This window comes from Acanthopagrus latus, chromosome 21 (assembly GCF_904848185.1).
Source record: "Acanthopagrus latus isolate v.2019 chromosome 21, fAcaLat1.1, whole genome shotgun sequence".
Lineage (NCBI taxonomy): Eukaryota > Metazoa > Chordata > Actinopteri > Spariformes > Sparidae > Acanthopagrus > Acanthopagrus latus.
Window position 1 is genome coordinate 22,402,236 of NC_051059.1, and position 13,613 is coordinate 22,415,848.

Below are 13,613 nucleotides of genomic sequence, written 5' to 3' on the forward strand. Positions count from 1 at the left end.
TCAGAGTTAGAACAATGTAATATACACTGATTTATAACTAAGGCATAATTAACTGACATCTTTAATTAATTCTTGGGAGCTTTTATTTTTAAAATCATCGTTGACATCATCATTTTCTCCTTGAAGAACCTGGGGGGTAAAAGTTGTTGTGACTCCGTGGTGACGGTAGAGGGCAGTATTACACCTGTGCACAGCATACCGGATTATTTTCGAAGAAGAAGAGGTTGGACCTTTTTTTTATGATAACCGGAAGTACCTTGACGCCCTGCGCGAAGTTAGAAAACCAAAACCGGAAGTCCTACTTAGTCTTTAAAGCGGCGCGTCCTCTGTTTGGAGGACTTAATACAGTAACAATGCTCAGCAAAATAATCGGTCAGAAGTATATAGCCATTGCCAAATCATGGTAAGATGTCTTTTTATGTCGTACAATCGTGAGGAGGCAGAAGGGAAATCAAAGTTTGGCTAACAGAATCTCGGTGTGTCCTTAGCTAACATTAGCTGTTAGCCTAGCCGAGGTCATTGCTGTGGGAACGTGTTGTCTTCAGCTACCTGGCAGCTAAACATATGCTGAAAAATGGCAAATTTGAAGAAAGTATCGCATTTTCCTCAATGGCTGTTGTATTTCGCCCTGATCACGTAGCTAAAATGCGTATTTCATACATTCATTTCACAGTGTGAATACGTTTAATTCGAGCTGCTAGCTGCTAGCTAGCTAGCTGACTGGTGTATCTTGAAGGACTACAGCTGTCGTTTTCGTTATAGATCAGTCAGAGAGATAATTATTCCAATAATCATTCTGTCTGTAAGAGTCGGTGATAACGTCAAAATGACTGTACTTGCAGACATACGCCTTGTGATGAGCCAACTGGTCATTTTCCAGCTACAGAATACTCACAACAATAATAACTTAACCTCTGATAGAATCAGTATTTGTGTTTCCATCCACTAATATTCAGGTCTTAAAATGAGAATTACAATTCTGATTTTGAAATGATGTCTGATTGCTGTTGTTGTTGTTAATGGTGTATACACTTTAATAAATTGAAGAATAAATCTCGACAATGCTTTCTGCTTCACAGGGTCCCAACTTTGGCTGTGTGGGGCTCAGTTGGAGGTGTAGCTCTGGTCCACTTCACAGACTGGCGATTGTTTTTGGACTATGTGCCCTACGTCAACGGCAAATTCAAGAAGGACGAGTAGAAGTAAGCGCTTGAAGAATGAAAACAGTTGCTGCATCATCACATTACTTGTTGTTTCTGTCACAGAATTCCCATCATTATTCCTGCACACTCTGTGTACAAGAACCAGAGGCTGCTGGCTGCTGCACATATGTAGAATTTGTCTGTTCATTTACACATTAATTAGCTGTAGACTGGCTTCTACATCTGTCCACACATATCTTTTATATGTTGTGATATTGTCTTTATTCAAGATGTGCTTGAGCAATTTGTTTCTATTAATCAAGACAGAAAAAGACAGTTAATCAAAATGCTGCTTGCTCTAATACTCATGTGATATATAGATTATGCTTTTGTTCCAACTGTGGCAAATTTAGTTGGAACATGACTTTTAAATGCACACCACAGTCTACCTGCAGCAGTGAAGGTTACTGTGTGATTGTGATAAGGTGATCATTCTTACCATTCACACCCACTCCTCACATTGAGTGTTTTCACATAATGTGGCCTCACTGCCAGAGAACTGTTGTAATATAAAATCAAAGAGCAGCGTTCACATACATGCCGCCTTAATAATGGAATCGGGGACATCCAGAGTCCAGAGGCAGTACTGGGTAGAGGTTTGACCTTGTTTCATAAATGAATACTGTTATCAAGTACAGCATTGTCTGTGTAGCCACAGCTTCAGATCAGCTTTTGTCTCCATCTGCAACTACATTGTTGTACAAAAAACTATTAAACCCACATCTTAATCATATTTGTTTATTTCATTTAACATGTGTATTTGATTCTGAAATAACTGAGACAGTGGAGATCACCTCAGGCACAGGGATTGATTTGTTTGTGTAGAAGACAACTGAAAATGTTAATTTTCAGAGCAAATCTTCACAGTTAAAGCACATGTTGCACAGTAATGAACCTAAATGTAAAAAATCTGAAAGATTTAATTATAATTAATCGAGTGATACACTTCATCTCCACATGAGACATCCTGATCTGGGATAAGCATATTAAACTAGATCGATAACTATTGTCTGACACAAGAATTGTTCAACAAAGTGTTTCCTCTGCTAAAATAAAAGGTAAATTTCATCACCTGGCTAACACCATTTCATTGATGAAACCTGACGGTGGTGATGGCACACAGCCGGGACTGATGAAAGAGTAAGTGGTTCAGAGACAGTATGCCAGGTAGTTCAGGTGTCAGGAGACCTGAATCCAGGACAGTGGCCTATTTTAAGACCATATGTTGCAGCTTCTAATGAGACTGGGACGCCTTAAAAACCTTCGACTACTCTGCAGCGTAGTTATTTGGCACGGAAACTTAAGCGTGATAGTGTTTGTGAACAGTGTTGGATCAGGATACAAGTGACTGTTTTTGAAAATGAAAACAGTCACTCATGAATAAATGCTTTGAAATGAAAGGCTCATTCTCAAACCGCTCTTATCGACTGAACTTGTTGACTTTCCTCCAGCTGTGATTTGTTCGTCACAACAGAACTGTTTCTGCTCCACAACCTTAATGGCTTTATTTTCCCCATCAGGTCGCTGCTGTTTATTAACACCAGGACTTCAACACTGAACAAGAACCGCTGCCGCTGGTACCGTGTACTCCAGCCCAGTTCCATGCCAGGTCACTGTAAGGTGTCATCTTCATCCTGCAGCCCAAGTCAACACTGAACTGTTCACCACCATCATCATCCTCTCAAATCCAAACTGGAGATGGCAAAAGTGAATGGAAAACAGATGATAAACAGACTTTTCTTTTCTTTTCCGTCTCAGTTTGGGGTCAGATATTTATTTGAATCTATAGTGTCGTATGTACTGTGGATCAATCCTGAATCACAAATGGATAAATCTGTGGTGTTATGTTGTTTGGGGAACAAGTAAAGTATGTGAGATTTGTCCCATTGTTGTGTTTGTGTGCAGTTATTTCACTCGCAATGATTTAAATCCTGTCCTCCTGTTATGGGCTGTTTTATATTTGAGTGATATAAACAAACACTTATAAGCATCAGACACACACATGTATTAAATGAGCAGCCAAACGTGAGACTGAGATCCTTGTTTCTATTCTGCACTTTATTTTTATGTAGCGATGCTGCTTTTCTATGATTATATATCTGTTTTTAAGTGTGTAGAAGTCTTGTACTTCCTCAGGAGTAGGTGAATGCTGCTGTGGAGTTTAAACATTTATTATAAATCACACACATAGTGCTGCTGTAGAGGTAATTGTTGTGTACAATAATGTTAAAGGGACAACTTAAACCAGATAAAGTCCAGGAGTACAATTATAAAAAGTGCAGAGATATAATCAGCAACATGTACGATGTATAACAAGTAAAAGTACTCATTTTGATTAAATTATTTCGTTGGTTAAGAATGCACTGACGTTTGAAGTGCAGTTAAGGAATGTAAGAAAACTTACTAAAGGACAATTTTGAGGTGCTTTTACTTTACTGGAGTATTTCTGTTTTCTGCTACTTTGTACTTCCACTCCACTGTATTTGAGACAAATATTGTACTTTTTATTCTAATACATTTATTTGTTAATTTCAGTCACTAGTTACTTCATTAGTTACCGATTGTATCACAGCCAAAACATTGCAGTTTTCATTTATTTTATTTGCAATAAATAAAGAAAACATAGATTAAAATAATCAGTAAAATGCTGACTATCACATCCAATGATCGGTTGATCCACAGTGTACAGTATATATATGAACATGTGAATATATGTAGGCTATGATTTACTTTTACTATCACATACTTTTAGACTTTAAGACTCAATTACTTTTCTTTTCATATGGGAGGTCCAAAAGATTATGAAAATGTAGGCATGATATAAAAAAAAAGACAAATCCCCTGTGATAGACATAATTATGACATAAAAAGTCAAATGTAAGAGAATAATGTCTTAGTAATGAGACATAAAACTGAAATCATGAGATAAAAAAATAATTAATTTGGTTATATAAATCTAAATTATGGTATAGAAAGTCATAGTTAAGAGATATAAAGTCTAAAATATGAGATAAAAGTCATAATTATCGGATGAAGAGTCGAAATTACAAGATTATTGAGATAGAAAGTGAGAATTGTAAATTAATTACATATATAAATTAGATGAATGTTGATTTTTGTCTCAGAATTATAATTTATGGATTTTATTTTTCATTAAGCTAGTTTTCACATCATTGTTTGTTCGTTTGTTTTAAACTGGCACAAATGGACTTCCATGACGTCATTTAACATGGCATCTTTACTTTAACTCACCTTATTTTTTTCTCGAACCACTTATTACTACACGAGTTCAGCTATTTTCCAGCGCGTGACTGCGCGGGGTTCGACCCGCAAGACCACGTCATTGGGTTTTCGGACTAGTTAACGCGAGTGTGGCGGATGTGCTTCGCTCATGGCGTCGTGGTGACGGGCCGGCGGAGCGGTCTGCAGCGGCGGAGGTCCTGACGGGAGTCAGCCGACAGACAGCGGGGATCGATAACAAGCCAGACTCGGAGAATTATTATGACAGCATTAACAGGCAGCTAGCTGGCTTCTTATCCCCCCGTCAGCCACCGCCGAGAGCAAGCAAATCAACCCGACCGGGACCATGGAGAGAAAAAGGTGGGACTTTTAAACGTACAGTGAGTCGAGGGAGTTGGAAAAAAAAAAAAAATGAAAGTTTCCTTGCAGGAAATGCACGCATGCATGCGACTGTTTTGCATCTGAGAGCAGCGCTTAGCTAATGAACAGGTCGTGGATGTCCCAACTTTCCGTCACGTTAGCTACACGTAGACTTCGGATAGTTTTAAGTAGGCTGCGTGAGGAGACGCGCAGCTTTAAACCACGGCGATAAAGACGCCGGCTGCCGCGGCGTTGACGTAAAACGAGCGCTGCTAGCTTGATTAGCTAGCTAAGTTTCATTGTTTACACACGCTTGACTTGCGGTGCGTCGGGCCGAGGTTTACAGTCACAGCAGCACTGAACACACGGTGGAAACATCTCCACTGGGAAGCAGTAATGTTGTTAAAAACCCCGACATGAAGAAGATGTTGTCTCTTAACGCTCATTTATCCGCCAGCATGAGCCTCAAATTAGCGCTCGCTTAATTACTCTCCGCACGTTGGTGCGCGTGAAAAGACAGCGAGGCGTTTGTGTCACAAAGCTGCTGCTGCTGCTCCTCCTACAAAACCTCGACAACAACCATCCCTACTTTCACTTACTTTAGCTGACGACACCGTCCAGGGAGCGATGATGTGGGCGTGTGTGAATGGGCAGCATCGACATCTCATGACTGTCATCACACCTGTCCTGCTAGAGCACCTTTTTATTATTGAGCATTGTTGCCAGGTCATGTGAGAGGAAACGACCCCAAAAGAAGCAGCAATGGCTCTTAAAAAGAATAAAAAGAGCCCCAAACAGGCAATTTCACAGAAGGAGAGAGGCCCACTTGGTTGATTTATACTCTGTCTACATTATATTTATGAATGTGTTTGCATTTCAAGAGAGTCATTTAAAAATACCAGACTTTGCCAGATCTTAAAAAGTCTTATGAAGGCTGAAATTTGGGCCTCAATTTTAGGCTTTAAAAAGTCCATATTTTGCATACAGGTCTTAAATGACATAATGCATTAATTTACCGCTTCCGTCGTCCCCCTTTTGTTGTTGTGTTTTGGGGAAATGTGTTGGTGAGATTCACAGTTAGTTCCGGACACTTCACCAGTTCTGGAAAGACTTCGATAGAGGAATCTGCTACAACTATGGGAAAGTGTAAATTGAACAAGTGTTGGCTCGAACAACCAGAATTAAGTTGGTTAAAAGCCATAACTAATAATGAATCTGAAGCTCAGCGTATGCTCTGCAAGAGGACCCTCAACTTGGGCACACTTGGTGTGAAAGCGCTGGTGTCACACACAAAATCGGGAAAAACACCAGTTGGCATGTAAAAGTCTCCAGCGAAGGCACACTTGTCACCAGTTCCCAGTCCAAGTTCATCCAGTTCTGCTCGACCCGAACCCTGCGCTGCCTCTGCCGTCAGGCATTCAAGCGACATTGAAACCAGCTTCATCTCAGCTCCGACGATGAAAGCGGAGGTGCTTTGGATTTTGAACACCGTTGCTAAACATTTTGGCAACAGATTTGGATGTAAAAAAGTTGGTTATTTTTTAATGTAATTCTGGGACCACACTTTTCCTTACTTTTCATACTTTGTGTAGGTCTTAAATTTAGTTCAAAATGGTCTTAAAAAGTCTTAAATTTGATGTGTTCAAATATGCAGAAACCCTGATCGAAGGATCTTGAACAAAACAAACCGGCCAACAAGGAGTGAACAAATAAATGAATGAATGACCATGAAAACATTGTCAAGTATCTCAGTGAGCTGTGTTGTTCCCAGAAATCATACTTGACTTGTACTTGAGTAAATTCTTTGAGTAAAGTCCTCAGATATCTAATGATATATGCACTTTAAAGGGGCAGTATGTAGTTTTGGAGATGAAATCCAAACTTATAATTTTGATATTTACAGTATAAATGAGGAAACAATACAAACTCAGAAACATAAATTTGTTCTGTAACTAAAGAGGAAAGCTGCTCTCAGAAAGGTGGCAGGGTCCGCCACATAAAAACAAGTTAAAACCGTGTGAAAATGTTGTGTCAGTCAGTGAAGATCTGTCTCTTCAGACGGAAACCGGTGGAAGCAACAGGGTTGAATGCTGATCAAGAACAGGACAAACTGGGCCTTTAAACTCTATTAACAGGAGGGAAAGAATTGTACAAATGTTTGTAAGCGTCTTGACAGAAACACAAGCGCAAAGTTGATTATAATAGGTGAACTTGGATCCATCAGGTGGCCTCTGAAATCCACCACAGCCTGTGAAGAGGTCCAAAGCCATAATTGCTTGAATATTAAAGCGGTCCATCGTGTGATGATGATCTGTTTCCTGTCCTTTTTTTTTTCTTTCCAGTGTTACATTACCTGTAAAGCGTATCTTCAACAAGCCTCAGATAGTCCGCAGTCTGGGCAGCAGCCTTCACACAAATGTGAATCCCAGCCAGGCCATCGCAGGACACTCGCTCATGACCAAAGTGCAGCGCAGCAGGCACAAGCATCATTATGACATCAACCATCAAATCAGGGTGAGTCTGTTTGGTATTTATGAGGCATTTGTGACTCCGCAGGGCTACCAGAAGGGAAAACCCCAACACAAGTGTTCATTGTGTCCTCCTGAATGAGTAGAACAATCTGTTTGTCCAAGTTTCTGACCAACAAAACAGATATTTTAAAGTGGTACGTGGAGGGACATTTTGGTGATTATTACAGCCTTGACTTTATTTGAATATGTATGTCTCAGCTACAGTATCTACATCTTGATACTGCAGTTTTTCTCAATTCTGACATGTCAGTTTTCATGACATCCTGCCCTAAAATCACGATTGATTAAGTTCTGGGCTGATTTACAGACTCTAGGACACATACACATCATGTACAGCGTAATTACTACGACCTAAAAGCTCAGTTCTGTCCTCATCAGAGCGTGCGAAGGTCTTCCTCCTTGTTTCAGAGTCTCCCGCGTGCCTTTGGCTAACGCTCTTTGATGTGTCACGAGACTTGAGGCGTTCTTTGCCACACTGCCATAAAGCTGCAGCTGATAGATGCCCGGGCAACAGTAGATGTGTCTGTAATCAGCCCGTCATGAATTACTATGATTCATGCTAAACTTTTAATAGTTGTCTGTAGTGGAGGCCTGTGGCAATGACTGCTTTTGTTGGATGATATAATAGTCCCAAAATAATTGTGGTGAACGATATTATTGTCATTTTGAGACCTCCAGTGATGTAATATGGTAATATAATAGCGTAATGATACAAGTACACCCTTTTGAAAGAGCAATGACACGTTTATCTTAATATTCTGACGTTTGGAATTGGAATGTGAAAAATATATTGAAATATCTTGGAAAAATTAAACATAAATACAACAAAAGCACATTAACAAAACAATGAATAAAATGGACTTTCTGGCTCTGGTAGCCAAAATTGAACTTAGATGAATTTGGCACAGGAGTTTAGACAATCATTCATTTCAGAAAAGGGGAATTTGGGTTTTGACACTTTTTGGTTGCCACCATTTTTTTAAACAAAGTGGACATGCCGGCTCGTTCGGGTCAGTCGGTTCCCCTCTCTCAGTCGGGTTGAACCCAAATTGTTCCCAGACTGTGACTTGACCCAAGGCTTGATAAAGATGTAAACATGTATATTATATGATAACTCACGAACATGATGTACACGGTTACTGTCAAAGACCTTTTTAGTCGCACCTTCATCTCTAGATCGGGGCTTGAAACCCTGAAGCTGCTGAAGAGTTTCCTGAAACGGCTTTGTTCTCTGTTGGTAAATCTCTCCCACAGACGCTGGTTTATGATTGACTGATGGCAGCGCTGTGATATTTAGTGCCTTATAAAACTGACATCATTACAGTCTTTTATCTCTGCTGTTCATCTCAGGGAGAGACTTCCTCCTTCAAACTATTCTTGAATCATGATAATAATCCAGTTTATTGTAATGTTCACATCGTCCTTTCACTCTCACAGTAAACCTGTCGTACAACCCTTTTTAGACGTGTACAGTAACTTCTCACAAGTCATACTCTAAAAGGTTTTATCCAAACTGGAGATCAGAATATTTCCCCGTTAATTCCCGTCGTTGTCTCCCTTGAAGGCCAAGCCTGATTTAAACACGACACTACCAGTTCGACAGACGGCGTCCATCTTCAAACAACCAGTGACAAAGGTAACAAATCATCCCAACAACAAGGTGAAGACGGACCCGCAGAAGGCTGTGGACCAACCCAAACAAGTAAGTCAGAGGGACGAACACGTTTCAGCGCTTCACATTTTCTCAGGAAACGCTAACATCGCCGTGTCGCTGAACAAGCAGTGTGGTTCAGTCCTGCTCAATGTGGAAAGTGTCACGAGACTTTTATTGTGAATTGGTGGCAGTCAAATAAAGACTGATTGATTGACTGTTCAACTTGGCTGGTTTTCTGTACGGCAAACAAGGTGGTAATTCTGGTTTTGGTTTGCTTCAACCTGCAGCTGTTCTGGGAGAGGAAGTTGAGCGGGTTAAATGCCTTTGATATCGCGGAGGAGCTGGTGAAAACGATGGATCTGCCTAAAGGCTTACAGGGTGAGATTTGCCAAAAGATATCACAACTTTATATGATTCAAAGCTGTTTTTTTTTTTTTTTTTTTCTTTTCAAGAAGCTTGACTTTTGCCCCCTTGTTGTCCTCTGCGTAGGTGTCGGACCTGCGAGTTCAGATAAAACGCTGCTTTCTGCCATCGCCAGCGCGCTGCACACCAGCCCCGCTCCTGTCACCGGACAGCTCACAGCCGCGGTGGAGAAAAACCCCGGAGTCTGGCTCAACACAGCACAACCTCTGTGCAAAGCCTTCGTAGTGACCGATGAAGACATCAGGTAAAACGTTCACACGGCTGGAGCTCCCTGACCGTCATGTTTGTTTTTATCGTCAAGTTCTTTTGAGCAGATACAGAACTCTTTTCAATGTGTCAAATGTGAATCAAATAAACTGTAAAGGTGCAGTTTATTGTGACAGATACACCCAGAAATGAAACAGTGTGACATGTTTATGGAGTTAAAGGTGCACTCTGTAGTTTTAGGGAAGAAATCTTAATCTGAAGAAATCCAGTAAATGAAGATCGATTTCTTCTAACGCCTAAAGAAACTTAAAAAAACCCCCAAACTCTTCATTTTAATGACTGAGTAAATAAACTGACCTTGAAGAACAACACAGTTTACTTTGCTAATATGTGGCGGACCCCGCCACCCTTCTAGCTTCAAGCAGTGTTCTGGGGACCTTGTTTTTCTGTGAGAGCGGCTTGTTTATTTAGCCATGGAAAACATTAATATGTATGAGTTTGTTTTATTACCTCATTAATATTGTAAATAGGAATATTCTGAGTTTGCATTTCTTCTCCAATAGTCCTGAGAAGAGCACCAAGCTTAAATAGCCACAAAGCTAGTGTAGTGTTCTTGTCACTGAATGAAAATAGCAACTTCCTCTTTAACAAATAATACCACTTAAACACACTTATTCTATGGTAATTGGTAAACGGACTGAATTTATAAAATGCTTTTTCTGGTCTCACTGAGCGCTCAAAGTGCTTTACAACACTAGTCGGTATCAGCCGTTCACACACATTCAGGCTACCATGCAAAGCTCACGAGGAGAGATAACCGTTCACATTCACTCAAACGCCGATGAAGGAACCACCAGGAGCGATCTGGGGTTCACACGTACCAGAACGATCTTCTCCCCCCCCCCCTTTCTTCCTCAGCATCGTTTCAAGAGTAATTGCGTCCAAATGGATCCATTGGAAACGACTCAACACACTTTAGTTCATATTCCAGGCCTATAGGTGGCGCTTAATATTCACCAAAAACAGAGAAGAAGAGCCGGAGCATGTGCATAAAGCTTGTGCGCTGTATACAAACAGACAGTAGACGGAGAAACCGAGCACAACACTAGTAACCCTGATGAGCTCAGTATCCTCTGCAGAACAAACACAAGCATGTAGTCCGTTGTTGTTGTTGTTGTTGTTATGAGATGTGGCGGGTTCAGAGGTCGATGGTGTCATCAATAAGCGAAGTATGTGGATTCACTGTCCACACAAGAACGCAAGGGTGGAGTTTTTTTCACCCTGAGACCAGGTTTCAAAAAAGTGCGTTTACAGGATCCATGTGGACGATCGGCCAAAACGTGTTTACACAAAAACGCGTTTCCATGTGGACGGCCCAGCAGTATCTTGCCCAAGGACACTTCGACAGTGTGTAGGAGCCAAGGGGGATGTATATGATTTGAATTGAGCCTTTCTCATGCGGACAGTCGTGTTTCTACAGTAGCCCAGAACAGACAAATGTCATAACCCGGGCCATGTGCCACGACAAAAACAGAAAAAGGATGCAGAGCGCAGATGTTCATACAGTTTTTTTTATTATAACAAACATAGAAAACTAAATAATAAACTGCAAGATAAGTTATGTAGTTGCTGTGGTGTAGGTGTAGACAACAATAGTTCAACAAAACTGAAGCTGGCAAGGAGGATCAGACTTTTATACCCCAGAGGCCCAGGTGCTCCATATCGGGCTGCTGCTGCAATCAGCTCCCTCAGCCGGCTCCTCTGGCAGCCTCAAAGACAGATAGAGGGTGTAAATATCAAGCCCACACAGCAGACTCTCAACCAGCAGCCGGGGCTGTAACCAATTGTGGGGATGATGAAACTAAATTCTCTCCGTCGTGATCCAAGTCTTTGCTATTATTCAACCTTTTTTTTTTTTTTTTTTTAACTTTCTCCTTGTGCGTCCATCAGGAAGCAGGAGGACCTCGTGCAGAATGTGAGGAGGCGTCTGGAGGAAGCCCTCACGGCTGACATGTTGGCTCATATAGAGGACGCCGCCGAAGGAGAAGGAGAAGGAGGAGAGGAAGAAGAAGTCAGCAGAGCAGAGAAGGTTGAGCAGGTGGAGAAGGAGGAATTATAGCCAAGGTAAAACAACTTCCCAGTGACGCTGAATCTCTTGGTTCATTCATTGCCGCTCTTTGATCGTCCTCCACTTCACCTGTAACGTGTCCTTCTCTCTCGTCTCTCCCGCAGGCTTGTTTGACATGAAGTTTGCTGGTAAACTTTTTTTTTTTTTTTTTTTCCACATGACTGGCACCGTGATTATTTTTTACGCAGTTTTAACTGAAATAGTTCATAACTGCAGACACTCTGCAGATTTCATTAACCTAAACAAAGACTGTTTTTTTTTTTTGTTTTTTTTCTTTTTTCTTTTTATATGTGACAGTTTATTCCTGCAACGGTGCTTTGAGTTTCAGTTCATGTTTACCTCTACTAATGTATGGCAGTTACGGATGGTGCTCTATACAATACAGTGTTACATTTAGTTAACAGCTGTTCAAGCTCAAAGTTAAAAACACAAATCTAATGCCTGTGACTGATAAGTGTGTGTGTGTGATGTTGAGAACCTCTTTAAGTGTATTTCTTTTTAACTATTCTACAAGAACATTGTTGCTCTTTTATATTTTACTCTGGCACTGTAGGTAGTGTGTTTTATGTTTGGAAGCATAGGAAGTTTGCAGTATGTTTACATCGACACGGCTGCTCCTGTGGCTGTGAATATTCAGATTTAGCTTGTTTTTGGATTAAAACTGTCTTTTTTTTTTTTTTCAACATAGTGCTGTTTCTCATAATAACCTCAGTTTACATGGATTTAAAAGTTCAAGTCATGGTGTTCGTATTGACAAAACGATTAGTATTTTTTATTTTTTGCCAACTTCATTTGAATTCAGACAGTAACAGAGAAAGTGCATACCCTCCAGAAAATACAATAACAACGCTGATGTACCTCAGAACAAGATGTACTGTACCTCATTACAAGTCTCGTTATTTGTCTCCGTACCACTGTGTCACTGTCAAATAAATGCAACTCTTTTATGATCGGTGTTCTTCATTGTTTTGTTTTATTATCATGTGTAAATTTAAGAGGCTGTTGAAGGCGGACCTGGATCTAGATTTCCCCAAAAGGAAAAAGGCAATATTTTTTTTGAATATTTTGATTTTAATTGGTCAAAACTAGGTGTGCCTGAGATTTAAAGGTGTATTTTTTTTTTTTTAAACAACAGAGATTATTGCAATTTTGTGTTGCATGTGATTTAAATTAAGAGAAACCTGTTTTTTTTTTTTCCACCTTCCTGTTGACATTCATTTTCATAATGTGTTAAGTAATTAAATTAAAATGTGTTTTTTTTTTAGGCCATGAAATTCAATCAAGGTTCCAGGCCCTTTTGTTCTTTAAATGATTTTCACATCTGAATAAAAAATACTCTCACGTCCATATGTTTATTGTATTGATTTCTCTTTTCCAAATTCTGCCGTCCCTGTTGAACCGAAGCCAGTAAGCAGCCTCCCTGTGTGAGGACGGAGTGTATCACACACCGCAGACTGTAAAGCCCACTGAGGCGATGTAATTTGATTTTAAATTTAATTGGGGTTCAATTCTCCTGTTTGCATCAATATCATCTCACCCCAGTTCAGCAAGGAAGCCCATGGAGGGGACACAGTGGACATGTGCTCATTGTTTGATGATGAAACTGGAAAAACAAAACAAAACAAAAAAACATGAACACACCCTTTAATTTACATGAAGCCACAGTTCCTCCATTAAACTATTAATGATGTGCATTTGTTTTTTCTGTTTTTTTTTTTTTTATTACCTAGAAAGCACAACACACTTTTGCATGAGCATCCTTCAGATGCTGTTGTTGGACCATCCCAAAACACTTCATTGGTAGCCATGATGAACACACCCAACCATAACCACACACACACACACACACACACAAACATGTACCAATG

At 40.2% G+C, this 13,613-nt stretch overlaps 2 protein-coding genes and 1 long non-coding RNA gene across 3 annotated transcripts; 2 read left to right on the forward strand and 1 right to left on the reverse strand.

The window, feature by feature from the left end:
* The first annotated feature begins 245 nt into the window (after positions 1-245).
* LOC119010795 (cytochrome b-c1 complex subunit 10) lies at positions 246-3,089 on the forward strand. The gene is made up of 3 exons (XM_037083263.1): positions 246-403; positions 1,080-1,202; positions 2,723-3,089. Exons 1-2 carry the CDS (start codon positions 354-356, stop codon positions 1,198-1,200), a joined length of 171 nt encoding a protein of 56 aa, XP_036939158.1. The 5' UTR covers positions 246-353; the 3' UTR covers positions 1,201-1,202; positions 2,723-3,089.
* A 1,509-nt stretch (positions 3,090-4,598) lies between these two features.
* mbd3a (methyl-CpG binding domain protein 3a) lies at positions 4,599-12,695 on the forward strand. The gene is made up of 7 exons (XM_037083153.1): positions 4,599-4,802; positions 7,145-7,316; positions 8,898-9,035; positions 9,275-9,365; positions 9,477-9,654; positions 11,568-11,741; positions 11,850-12,695. The coding sequence occupies exons 1-6, from the start codon at positions 4,789-4,791 to the stop codon at positions 11,734-11,736; spliced, it is 762 nt and encodes a 253-aa protein (XP_036939048.1). The 5' UTR covers positions 4,599-4,788; the 3' UTR covers positions 11,737-11,741; positions 11,850-12,695.
* Positions 12,400-13,602, reverse strand: LOC119010748. Its single transcript, XR_005072050.1, has 2 exons — positions 13,472-13,602; positions 12,400-13,348 (listed from the first exon to the last, which is right to left on the reverse strand). It is a non-coding gene; the product is annotated as an uncharacterized LOC119010748 (long non-coding RNA).
* Between the last annotated feature and the right edge of the window lie 11 nt (positions 13,603-13,613).

Bases quoted from the DNA above. Each gene is read 5' to 3' on its own strand.
- LOC119010795 (XM_037083263.1), top strand. From the start codon at position 354: ATGCTCAGCAAAATAATCGGTCAGAAGTATATAGCCATTGCCAAATCA. The intron at 404-1,079 runs GTAAGATGTCTT...TCTGCTTCACAG, and splicing joins ATAGCCATTGCCAAATCATG to GGTCCCAACTTTGGCTGTGT.
- mbd3a (XM_037083153.1), top strand. The intron at 7,317-8,897 runs GTGAGTCTGTTT...TCTCCCTTGAAG, and splicing joins ACATCAACCATCAAATCAGG to GCCAAGCCTGATTTAAACAC. The intron at 9,036-9,274 runs GTAAGTCAGAGG...TTCAACCTGCAG, and splicing joins CTGTGGACCAACCCAAACAA to CTGTTCTGGGAGAGGAAGTT.